General features: G+C 35.2%; 2 protein-coding genes across 2 annotated transcripts; one reads left to right on the top strand and one right to left on the bottom strand.

The window, feature by feature from the left end:
* Nucleotides 1-1,914: 1,914 nt before the first annotated feature.
* LOC129077764 (syntenin-1-like) lies at nt 1,915-3,139 on the bottom strand. Its single transcript, XM_054582295.1, has one exon. The coding sequence runs from the start codon at nt 3,068-3,070 to the stop codon at nt 2,174-2,176; it is 897 nt and encodes a 298-aa protein (XP_054438270.1). The 5' UTR covers nt 3,071-3,139; the 3' UTR covers nt 1,915-2,173.
* A 2,657-nt stretch (nt 3,140-5,796) lies between these two features.
* Nucleotides 5,797-6,286, top strand: LOC129077793 (prostaglandin E synthase 3-like). The gene is made up of 3 exons (XM_054582352.1): nt 5,797-5,858; nt 5,929-6,166; nt 6,239-6,286. The coding sequence occupies exons 1-3, from the start codon at nt 5,797-5,799 to the stop codon at nt 6,284-6,286; spliced, it is 348 nt and encodes a 115-aa protein (XP_054438327.1).
* Nucleotides 6,287-13,310: the final 7,024 nt, after the last annotated feature.

The raw sequence follows: 13,310 nt of genomic DNA, 5'->3' as shown, positions 1-13,310 counted from the left end.
TGGAATAAATACTACTTGGTCATGGTGTAAGATCTTTTTGATGCATTGCTGTATTCAGTTTGCTAATATTTGTTGAGGATTTTAGCATCTATGTTCACCAGGCATATTGGCCCATAATTTTCTTTTCTTGCAGTGTCTTTATCTGGTTCTGGAATTAGGATAATACTGGCTTTGTGAAATGAGCTTGGGAGTCTTTCCTCCTCTTAAATTTTTGAATTAGTTTGAGAAGGAGAAGTGTTAGTTCTTCTTGGAATGTTTGGTAAAATTTACCTGTGAAGTCATCCAGTCCTTGGCTTTTGTTTGTTAGGAGTCTTTTGATTGCTGCTTCAGTTTCTCTAAGTACAATCTATCTATTCAGATTCTCCCTGATATAGTTTTGGAAGATTGTATGTTTCTATAAATTTATCCATTTTGTTTCAGTTGTCCAGTTTTTTGACATATAGTCGTTCATAGTATTTTCTCACAATCATTTTTATATCTCTGGTCAGTTGTTATTTCTCATCTTTTATTTATGATTTTATTTATTTGGGTCCTTTCCCTCTCTCTTTCTCTCTTTTTTTTGATAAGTCTGGTTTAATGTTTGTCAATCTTGTTTATCTTTTCAAAGAACCAGCTCTTGGGTTCATTGATCTTTTGTATTGTTTTTTAGACTCTTATTTATTTATGCTCTTATCTTTATTATTTTCTTCTTTCTACTCACTTTGTGCTTTATTGTTCATTTTCAAGTCCTTTTAAGTGTAAAGTTAGACTGTTTATTTTGACTTTTTCTTGTTTCTTGAGGTAAGCCTGTAATTCTATGAATTTCCCTCTTAGGATTGCTTTTCTTGTATCTGACAGATTTGGGGTTGTTATGCTCTCATTTTCATTTGTTTCAAGGTATATTTTGATTTTTCCCCTTGATCTCATTGTTGACCCATTCATTGTTTAATAACATGTTATTTAGCTTCTATTTCTTTGCATGTTTTTCAGCACTCTTCTTGTGATTGAGTTCTAGTGTCATAGCATTGTGATCATAGAAGATGATTGATATGATTTCAATATTCTTATTTTTTTTCTGATTAAAATTTAAGTTTATTTATACATATTTAATTGGAATAGGCCAAAAAGAAGAAAAAAGTCAGAATAAAGTGTCAATGCAATTTTGTTTGCAGGGAGAAGTCAGGAGATAGAACAAATTACCAGGACAACATTGTAAGACCGTCCCAAAAGAGCTAGGTTACATAATGTTTAGAGTAAAATGTCAAAATTAGGCACCATCCTACTTAATCGACAATAAAAAAGTCAAAAGTTTATTCTACTTAGTATAAGAGTTTTTAAATATATAGTGATTCATTTCTCAGAAAATGATACCAGTAACTTTGAGAAGTTTCCATTACACAATAACTAGAAAATCTCAAATGCAACTAAGCAGTAATGCTATATATAGCTCAGTATATGCCACTAATTTGTTCTGGGCTAGTGTACATTTCAGTTTAATATAGAACTGCATTTTGGGTTTTAGAAAGGCAGCAATAGTTATTATTTTGGCTTTTATTCTAGATGCTTAACATAGTTAAGGCGACAGTTCAAGCATATTAAGTGAAGGTAGTTAAAAATGTAATGATAATACTATCTTTTGCAACCTACATACACTGTATAATGCTTACATGGAATGAAACCAGTGTTATTTAATTGGTGTTTTGCAGACACGCACTACACCCACACATACACAAAACCAAAAAATAAAAAAACCATCAAAAGTAATCATTCTAAATGTACTACGGTAACAGTAAAAATGCAAAGATACCAAAGAACTAGAGAAGTATGAACAGCACTACTTGATCTCTAGAATAAAGTTGACTGGTTCTAACACAAAGCTGAAGCCTGCATCAGTCATTCTAATCATCATGGCTTATAAAAGCATCAGGTTTCCAGCATAGATACTAATCTATGAAAATCAGTAAATCTTTCCAAAGTTACACATCCATAAAACCAGGATAAGGCTACAACTATTCCGAAGTCCGAACAAGGTATCAGATCAAACAGTTAAGGTTCCCAGCCACGTCAGATAGAAAGGGCGTCATGCAGCATATGCTCTCTGGCTCCTAGAAAGCTTCATGTGCAGAATACAAAGTTAAGTTGCCAAGGAAGTAAACTGGAAAAGTTCGGCGAAGTTTCTGTTGTGACATGACTTCTAAACCTCAGGAATGGTGTGGTCCATCAGACTTTTCATGATGCTTGGTGCCATCCGTTTAATAATATGTTCAAAGATAAAAGCAGGCATAATTGTAATAGTTACTACAGTCCCAGAGGTTGACAATATGTCTGCAATTTGAGAGTCCTTCAATCCAATGACATTCTGTCCATTAATTTCACAGATGTTATGTTCTGTGAGAAGACCATTTCTGGTTGCAGAACTGTCTTTTACTATGGATGTTATTTTTCCATTTTTAAATATAAAACCAACATGTCCAGTACTATCCTTATGCATAGTAATTGTGCATTCAAAGGGCCTGTCACGAATAGTCATAGTGATCTTCTCTCCAAAAGCCTGTTTGAGCACCTTGTGTGCTTTATCAGAGCTCCAGCCTGCACAGTTTTCCCCGTTGATCTGGAGTACTTGGTCCCCAAATCTCAGACCAACCAATGAGGCTGGAGAATTTGCCTGAACTAGCTGAACAAATATACCATTATCTACTGATTTAAGCCTCAGCCCAATTTTTCCATCTTGATCCTTACACAAAATGACTTCGCGAATCCCTTGCTTAATTTCTGCTCTACGAATTCCAACATCATTACCAGTTACAGGAGCCACCATATAGTTCATACTAGAAGGTCTTGCTACCAACTGCCCCTGAGTTGGTGCTCCAGGGACCATGCCCATATTTGCATGTATTTCTTCTTCATTCAAACTCAGGCCCATGTACTGAAAAAGCTCCGGATACAATTTAGGATAGAGATTTCCATCTTGAGAGATGGGAGCAGACGCTTCAGACAAAATTGCTGGGTTGGCAGGGTTTGCAGAAAAGGCACTCTGAGCCTGAATTACTTTGTCTACCTTCAGGTCCTCGAGAGATGGGTATAGAGACATTTTTGCAGGATTTTTCTAGGCCACACGGAACCACTCGCCGTTGCTGCCGCTGCTGCCCTCCAGGCACTAGCTCTCAATATTCTTAAATTTATTGAATCTAGTTTTCTGTCCTAAGATGTGGTCTATCCTCAAAAACATTCCATGTGCACTTGAAAATTATGTTTATTCTGCTCCTTTGAGGTGAAATGATCTAAAGATATCAATTAAATCCATTTGATGTAGTTTGTCTTTTGAGGCTGCTCTCTACTTGTTGATTTTGGGTCTTGCAGTCAATGAGGTGTTAAAATCCCCCACTATGACTGTATTTCTGTTAATCATACTGAGGATCTCCTATGTTAGGTGTATAAATGTTTACTAGGGTTATATCCTCTTGTTCGATAGTTTCCTTTGTCATTATGTAGTGTCTGTCTCTTACTATAGCCTTGTTTTAAAGTCCATTTTATCAGATATAAGTATTGTTACCCCAGTTTTCTTTTTCTATTCCATCTGCATGTAATATCTTTTTCCATCCTTTTACTTTTAGTCTGTGTATATATATCAACTTGAAGTGGGTCTCTTGGAGACAGCATCTATATCGGTCTTGTTTTCTTATCCATTCAGTTATCCTATGTCTTTTGGTTGTAGCATATAAGTCATTTACATTTAAGGTGATTATTGATAGATACATATTTATTGCCATTTTTATATTTAAATTATTTTCATCTGTTTTTAGTTTTCTTCATGTTCTTAAAGCAAGCCATTTAACATTTGTTGCCATAGTGGTTTGGTATTAACAAACTCTTTTAGCTTTTTCTTGTCTGGGAAGCTCTTTATTTCTCCTTCCATTTTAAATGATAGTCTTGCTGGATAAAGTAGTCTTGGTTGTTGGTTCTTGCTTTTCAAAACCTTGAATATTTTCTGCCAATCTCTTCTGGCCTGAAATGTTGTGTTGAGAAATCAGATGACAGTCTAATTGATGCTCCCTTGCAGGTAACTGATTTTCTCTTTGGCTTTTAGGACTCTTTCCTTGTCTTTAAGAGTTGTCACTTTAATTATGATATGTCTTGGTGTAGGCCTCTTTAGGTCCATCTTGTTTGGGACTCTCTGCACTTCTTGGACTTGTGTGTCTTTTTCCTTCCCCAGATTAGGGATGTTTTCAGTCATTATTTCTTCAAATAGGTTCTCGATTCCTTGTTCATCCTCTTCTTCTCCTGGTACTTCCATGATGTGGATTTGTTACACTTCGTGTTTTCCCAAAGATTTCTTACATTCTTCTCATTTTTTGAAAAAAATTCTTTTGGCTGCTCTGCTTGGGTGTTTTTTCTACCTTGTCTTCCAAATTGCCGATTTGATCCTCTGCTTCATCTAACATACTGTTTATTCCTTCCAGTGTATTATTTATTTCAGGTATTGCATTCTTTATTTCTCACTGGTTCTTTTTTATGGGTTCTATGTCTTTTTCATGCTGTTTAGTATCCTCATAATCATTTCTCTAAACTTCATATCTGATAAATTGTTTGTCTCCCTTTCATTTAGTTCTTTTTCTGGAAGATTTTCTTGTTCTTCCATTTGGGGCCTGTTTCTTTGTCTTCCCATTTTGGCTACTCTTATGTATTTGTTTCCATGTATTAAGTAGATCTGCAAAGACTCTGGTGCAGACCTTTGTCAGACGCTCTCTGTGACTGGCTCCAATCTGTTTGTAGCCATCAGTGATGCACAGCTTGTGGTTCCCTCTGCTGAGTCTGGGTTGTGCATAAAGAACTAGGCTGCACATTAAGGCTGACTTTTACCAGCACCAGACCCAGGGAGGGACAGCTAAAGTCTCAAAGCTCCATGAGTTCCACCTCCACTTTTATCACTAATATAGCCTTCAGCTGTACTCAGCAGCCTGTCTTAAGCTCTATAGGTTGAGGTAAGAGGGATTCTCGTGGGTGGGGCTCTTGCTTCCCCTCAGGCTGATGCTACTTGGAATGGAATGGTCTGTCTGGGAGAGGTGGCTTCTTCTGCAGTATGGGAATGACTCAGCATAGGGATGCTGGCAGTTGACCCTTCAGATCTCTTCCCTAGCCACCTACCCCAGTGTCTCCCCATGCATCTCTAGTCCACTCTGCCCTCCCTCTGCAGGGGCCCAAAATTAAGTGGTTGCAAATGAAACTTTGTGTGTTGGCCTTTTAAGGGGCTGTCTGCATCTCTAGCTGTATCTTCCTGGGAGACAAAAACTCTGCCATTTTTCATAGGTGGGTGGTATTTGGCTTCCATTCCTGGATCTGGCACTCTATGTTGAGGAACCCAGCTTGAGGTTTAGACCCTACAGTTTTTAGGATGAACCCCCACCAGCCACTGAAATATCCTTCAAAACTTCGGCTTCCACCTTTGGGAGCTCAGCCAGCTCTCCCTTGCCTCCTTATCACTCCCTACCTGTCTTGTTGTAGTGAAGTGGTTTCTTCTGTATGTCCTTGGTTATAAGATTTCTCTCCAGCTAGTGTTCAGTTGGTTATTCATGATAATTTTTCTTTAATTTAGTAATTATTCCAGTTTGGTCCTGGGAGAAGGGTAGTGTAGCTTTTACAAGGTATATTCTGGGTACCCAGGTTGTGCCCACTGCTGCCACCATTGCATGATAGAAGTGAGAAGAGGTCATGTGGGGGAATAAATGCCAAAGTTGCCACCGGAGAGAAGTCCACTTCCCAGCAGCTGCCACTGGAGAGGTCCCCCAACCATTCATCTGTCCCCTTTCCTGGGTCATGATGCAGCCTGCTTCCACAAAGTGGTGTGATCAAAGTGGGTATGTCTTCATTAGATTTGTGTTGAACATAGGGAAAGTGATGGGGGGGGGGGGGGGGGAGGCAGAGACAAATGTATTTGAAAAAATAAATTAAAAAAAATAGTAAAGACAGTAAAGTAAATTTTGAAAAATCCAAACTTACTTTCAGTTGTTTTAGAGGAAGTGATCATTTTAAACATTTAAATGAAATTGATATTTTTAACTATCTTGATCCAAATGATTCCAAGCATAAAACAATGGACAGATACATTTTATGTTTTTATGAAAAAGGAGAATCTGGCCAGTCATGGCAAAGGTTAAGAACAGAAAGGACACAGCTTAATTGGCTTAGTGTGGACTTCAATAATTGAAAAGACTGTTAATATAATTCAGATGAAGACATGAAATTTTGATATTTCTCTGAGATTTTGAACAACATGGGTGGCGATGAGGATATAGATCTACCAGAATAGGTAGAGTAAATGATGATTCACAAGACATTGATGATGAAAAAAATGCCAGATCTGGAGTAAGGAGTGTTGATGTCACTGGATTTTGAAAAAGAAAAATAACTTTTCTGCAATATTTAACAATTGAGAGAATTCCTGAGTTGATAGCTCTAAATGCAAATGCTGCATTGGCCTCCTTTAACCCATTTTTTCACTGGTTTTCTTGAAGGCTTCACTAAGGATTGACATGTACCATTGGATGGGGCAATTTTAAGTCAGCTAAGGCAATGACCTTTTGCGTGAACATCTCCCAGACTACCATGATGTCTTAGGCAGTTGATATAGCAGTTGCGATAAATAAAAACTCTTCACCTAAGTCTCCTTCACTTCATAACAGATATAGACATGATAGGAAGCTCTTGTATTACAGAAAGGTAACTTGTTTTTAAGTTTTAGAACAGGGACTCAAACTGACTGAAACAAATTGGTTGATTCCTTAAACTGGTAAATTTTTTTTTCCCTGATATTCAGGTTTGTTCCACTAAAGTTTTATTTTTCAAAAAATTTACTTCCCATTACTGCACATAAGTGTTCCAAATGTATTTTAGCTAAAGCTAGTGAAATCCCTAACTTAGATGATCTTTGAAGCCTGTACATGTGGAATTGTTTGACCCTTGAACTTTTACATCTTTTAGCATGGAGGATGAAGAAAGCCTGGACATTGTTGCTTGAGAGTCTGTACATTTAGATCAAATTTGTATTTGCACTGTCAGTATGGCAAATGAGTAAAAAAATGGTAATACACTAATGGATTTATTTATTGATCCAGCTTGTACCAGGGATGTAAAACCTCAATTTATGTACATGACAGTGGAGATTGTTTTTAATGTCTACATTCTTTGTAATGAATTGTTTGAAGACTTTAAAAAAATTAAAAAATACAAATATATTTATATAGGTCAAAGAATATATTCCCTAGTCCAACACTTTCTCTCCACCACCATTTTGTAGCCTAAAAGTCCAAGATCTAAAGAAGTCAAATGTTAAAATCTATATTAAAATATCTATATATATATATATAATTAGATAACAAGATAAAATTATTTTGAAGTGCTTGACAATAATTCAGAGTACCAATTCATGAAAAAAAAATTGCAAATTAGAAACTTTAGAAAACTTCTTAAACTGATTAGAAGTGTATGTGTGTGTGGATATATATGTGTATACACATATGTGTGTGTGTGGATATAGATGGGTGTATATATGAAATGTGTGTGGATATATATGGGTGTATACAATGTTTCACTATATATATGAAACATTAGGAGCACTCTTTTTAAAGTCAAGAATGAGACAAGAGTGCCACTAAATCTACTTCTATTTACTATGACACTACACATTCCTGTATATGAAGATTAGAAAGTGACAACAATTACTATTTCTAAAAAATGTGATTAACTATAGTAAAAAGTCCAAAAACTTTCTAGTCAACTCTTGAACATAAGTGAAATTTCAGTAAAGTTGCTGAAAGTGAGATCAATTTATAAAAACCAGTTGTGTTCTTATAGATTGGTAATAACAAATTAAAAATATAATGTTAAAAATATTAAAGTAGACCTAGAGAAAAAAGGAATTTAGTGTGTAACATCTTCTACAATATAAGAATCAGCAAGAAAATTGTGAAATTATTATTATTTAATTATAAAATAGCTTTTGAATTTTTTTATTCCATTAAAATTTTCAGGTGACAAAAGGCTTAGCCACCTCTTCAAGCATAGAATCTATTCAATACCTGAAGATTAATATCTACGAGTAGCCTTTAGACAATGCTTGTCGTTTGTTATTTATGAAGCAAACTCATATATAAATTAAATTTTTTCAAACTATAGCTATGAATTAGAGTCCCGTGAAATGCACTAGCGCTAACATACACATGTGGAATGTTGCTATCAGTTCAATTATCTTAATGATAAATTTCCTTTGAAAAAAGTAAGAATCTGTTGACAGACCACAACAGGAACTAACAATGGACTGTTTAAACTTGCAAATGATGGAACATTTAATTATTCTAAAATAGCATTCCCCAGTTAGGGTATGATCATTAAATTCATCATCCTTCAGTTTCTATGCTTGAGACATTTATCATGTCTTCTTCAGACAGAAGTCAGTCATCTAAATATAGATTTTTGGACTATCCATTTCAGCATGACATTTCATCAAAGGCCTGAAATTTCATTTATTTTCTTTAACAGAGATAAAATGTTTGTAAATGATGTGATAAAACCATAAAGAGAAAGTAAAATGAAATTCAGCTTCATAAACACAAACTCCACTCAAGATACTACCACTATAGAAAGAGGAAAATGAGAAACAATATGCTAACAAGAGTCGGTATTCTCTAGATATGGTTTTTTAAAAAAGTGTGGTCAGTTTTGGTACTCTGAATTCATTGACAAATTAATATGCATTTAGACTCAAGACACAGGCAGCAAAATCAAGACCAAAAACCTAAATATACTTGAATTTTTTCTATTATTCTTCAAATGTTGAAATTTTTCCCCTTTGACTCATAAATGTCTCAGAAAACAATGTTTTATGAAGTTCAGTAATTTTTTTTCTTTTCTGCAGGTTCTCATTTTTAGGAAGCCTATATTGTAGCCAGGTACTCATCATTTAAAGTCTAATTAGATAAAAGCCATGTTTGGGACCTGAACAAACATTTCATGGGAAGACAAGTACAAATGAAAACCAAATAATTCTCCTAGAGATGGCCCCCTCCTCACATAGAATGCTGGTGGCACAAGAGGTACTGAGGAAAGGTTTATAAGCAAATTTCCCAAAAAGGGCCTTGAAGGGAAGGGCACCAGCTGGGCTCCTTTTCTCTGCCATCATTTTATAGCTAGGAGACCAAAGTCTAGAGGATTTAAATGACCAGCCGAAGGCCACATGCTGATGTCAAAGTCAGGCCTTGAGTTCATATTTCCTGATACTTATTAAAAAGTTATTTCACTTCACTATTCTGCCAATAGGAAATATGTGTGTCTCTGCATGTGTGTATACAAGCCAACAAAAGAAAATCTATGAAATTTTAACCATACTGTGAAATTGAGAGTGTCTAATAGTTTATCCCAATTAATTGAGCCAACTTTAGAGATACTTCCAACTAGTGTTTCTGAATAGTTTTGGATATCCTATAAAAGATACAGAAAGTCTTCATCTTTTCTTTAAAACACTTGTGAGAAGTATGAATGTCTATGTGTGCATGTGTGTGTGTATATATATCCACATATAAATAGGCTTTATACAAATATATATACACACATATATATAAAACTTTTTTTCCTAATGTATCTACAACATAGAAATAGGCAATCACAGGCCTATGGAAATTTCTTTAGTATTTAACTGACATGTGAACTTGCAAATGGCCAATAAACTCCCCTTTCTGATTTTCTCTCTGGCAGAAGAGGCCAGTTCATCAATTTTGAGGGGAGAAAAAAAGGTAAGTAGCTCCATTATTGTCCCAGTAGGGACAGAAAAATGGAAGATGCTTTTTTTTTTCCCTTAAAAGAAAACATGAAACTAATATCAATAGATGGCATGAACTTTTAAATATTACGGTGATTTAGCTGACTGATTCTTAAATAAAGGATATAAATATAGCAAGTGTACCCTTGGTGATATAAGCATAGCCCACACATGTTCTAATAAATGGGCTGGTAAAACAGAGGAGACAGCAGGAAGATTTAAAGTAGGATGTCAGATGCTACAGGAAGCCACAGCTGACTCTATAATGTAGCCTATTTATGAGGCAGCTATGGAGGTATCAATTGTATATAAGATCGCCATACGTACAAAACCAAACTCCCATTACTTTGATGGTGTTTTGTTTACATGTGTACTGTAAGATCAAGCTTAATATGTATGATTTCTTACAATAGTTAGTATATGAGTCTTCTTTTCATTGGCATGCAGTACTCTGCGGAAGATGTTACATTTACACTCTGCCTTGCATAAAATCTGTATAACATCTATGCTTAACTTCCAGCACCTATCTCAGCTTTCTTTTCTCTCTCCAGTTAAAATAGCTTACACCAATATTCTCATGTTTATCAAGTTTTCATACATAGAGTTTTGAAATGAGGTACCTTGGTGAGCTTTGGAGAAACTCCTCTGCCTGGTGAAAACAGTGTATAGCAAACATACATATCTACAAACACATTTGTATGGATAAAGAAAGGAAAAAAGTATCACCAGACATTTCAAAGAACTAAACACTGAAATATGCCTAATGTGGACAAAATCTGGTCCCAGCAAAACATGATTTTTTACTGTAAAAAAACCCTTATATATCTTCTCTCATTCCTTACCAATTCCCCAGTCTTATCCCCTTAAGTTGACTCAATTTTCTACCATTTTTCTGCAAAATGTTTAGAGTCTATTAGTTTGCTTCTCATAAATCCTACCCCAATTCAATTTCCACACCATTTTCCTTGTCCTCTCATCCCTCTCTTATCCCATTTAATGGCAAAAGGTAAAGGTAAGGCAGGTTAGTGAACAGGCAGCTTCTATCTGTACGTGCTTCTGTTGTTCACTTCCTTCAGTTTTTCCTGCCTCCTTGGCCATTTGCTTACTTTCATTCGGCTTTACAGTTCCCAAAACATAGGAGTGATTTGCAGAAGAAAAACGGGCATACTCAGTGTACCAAGGCCACGTACATGAATAGAAACTGGGGAATTGAAAATTAATTATGTGAGGGAATTCAGGAAACTGGTGGAGAATTTTCACAGGTGATTTATCCCTCTCACTATCAACATAAACAGGAAGGTCAAAGTGAAAATCAAGGCAGTGGCTAATGTCATTCTTCAGAAGCTGAAAGTGGGCACAGAGTCAGCCAAGCCAAGCACAGGTCGAGGGCTACAAACGATGCAAAGCTCTAGGGAAGCCAGTTCAGGGACTTCAGATAGAGAAACCTGAGAATATTCCAGAACCAGAGAGACATTGTGAGACTCCTGAGGTCAGTTAGAGTTTTATAAATTGAAACATAAATGACTAAATTGGGGGACTATATTCTGTTCAAGTTTGCAGAAAGAAGAAGATGGAGAAAGTCAATGGCTTATGAAGACACTCATCATCATCACTCCTAGGGTATCTCTTTGGCTTCAGATGAATGGAACACAGAAAGAATTCAACATCTGATAAATCTGTGTCTTTCCCTTCTTCCAAGGAAGTAAGAACAGCTCTTTTTTCCTCAAATTTAAGGATATTAGTTTTCTTCTTTTCAAACTTTTCTTAAGATCAAGAAAATTAATGCTGGACAAAATACTAGTAAGTATACACACACACATACATGTATATTGCACAAACCTAATATATGTAATATATATTTGTACATGTATAATGTATACACAAATGTAAATATATATTATATTTATTTATTATATACATGTTAGATTTGAAGAATTTGGGGAATCAATTTAAAAAATGAGATTATTGGAAAGCAAGGACTGACTGTCCAGGAAAAAAAAAAAGGAGGGATTGTCACTAACAGTTTGCTCTGGAGAATGTTCGGACACTGCCATTAACACAAAAATCTAGGGCACTGGCATTGTTCGTGTCAGATGCTCTTGAAAATTGAAGGGTTTGAGAAAGAAAGCATGGGAAAATAGCTAATGTATGATAAATATGTCCTGGAATCAGAGAGAAATACAACCAAGAACAAAACTGCCCTTTAAAAAAATGATGTATGTAAAATGTAAAAATATTTACATGGCTTTCCTCATCTTTCTTTTAAAAGCCTTGCCTTTCAGATTACTAAAGTAATATTTTTAGAGTACACTACTTGCAAGAAAAATTTTCTGATAATACCATTTGGTGGTAAATTAGCTTTATATATTCATCTTCCAGACATTGGGGTAAACACTTAGCCACTGATATCAGTAAGTTTGTATCTTTCAGCATAATGGTCTTCAAAATATAGACCTATGATTAGAGATTAAGATTAATCAAGGAGAGGCTTGAGTAATTGTTAAACCATAATCTGTTTTGCCTAAAATGAAATATATCTAAGAGGCAATTCTTTTAGCCAAGCCCTTGAGAGAGAGATTACCTTAGTTTTTTGCAGAGATTGTTAAACTGGAACAAGAATTAGCTATTCATTTTTGGGATACATTTTAATGACACTATAAATTTTAAAGCTAATTAATATAAGAAAAATTTCTAATCAGTTTTCTTATATATTTTAGGACATTCCATTAAAAGTTTCAGAAAACCTTCAGACTCATGTTTTAAAACATGTTTTATTTGCATCAGAATAACTCATGATTATCAGTAATATCACCTTCCACTCAGAATCACTTCTGGCTAAGATAAAGTAAAACACTGGGTTGAGCCTCCTGCTCAAAACAACCAAAAAAAATAAAATAAACAAAACATACCAAAAAAGTTTTCAAGATATTGGACATTAGACATCAAAGGCCAGTGACTCCCGAAAGACGATAGAAAAATGAGGTTAATCATATGATTGCCCCCACTATTGTCCCAGCTAACTTACAAACCACTGTGTAGGGAAGTAGGACCCAGGCCAAGTCTGGTAGTGCCACATAGTTAAGAAGATAAACGGAGGGTTCAAGGAGACCAAAGCAGCTATAATTCACAAGACACCATAGTATTAGAAGGCAGCGGGAGAGAGAGAGACAGAGAGAGACAGAAAGACAGACACTCTGAAGGTGTACAGAGAGCCTCCATCCAGTATTTAAATTCTGAATAGATTATGCATGTGAAAAAAACTGTCTGAAACAGAGGGAAAAATGACCTGAAATGATAGGAAAGTATGCAATAGAATCATAAAGAAAAATGCAATTAATAAAAAAAAAGCATAAAAAGAGAGAAAAGGGAAAAAAGAACAAATGGTACACATAAAAAACAAGTAAAAAATTAACAAATAATAGATTTACTTTTATCCACATTGATAATTATATTAAATGTAAATAGTTCAAAAACTCCAGTTAAAAGGCTGAGGTCATTCAATTAAGGGAAAAAAAAAAAA

The sequence above is a fragment of the Pteronotus mesoamericanus genome, unplaced genomic scaffold (genome assembly GCF_021234165.1).
Source record: "Pteronotus mesoamericanus isolate MK-2021 breed Mesoamerican mustached bat unplaced genomic scaffold, CSHL_Meso_final contig_69, whole genome shotgun sequence".
In the NCBI taxonomy this organism is placed as follows: Eukaryota; Metazoa; Chordata; class Mammalia; order Chiroptera; family Mormoopidae; genus Pteronotus; species Pteronotus mesoamericanus.
Note: the sequence above shows the minus strand (reverse complement) of the source record. Positions and strands in the feature narration are given on the sequence as shown.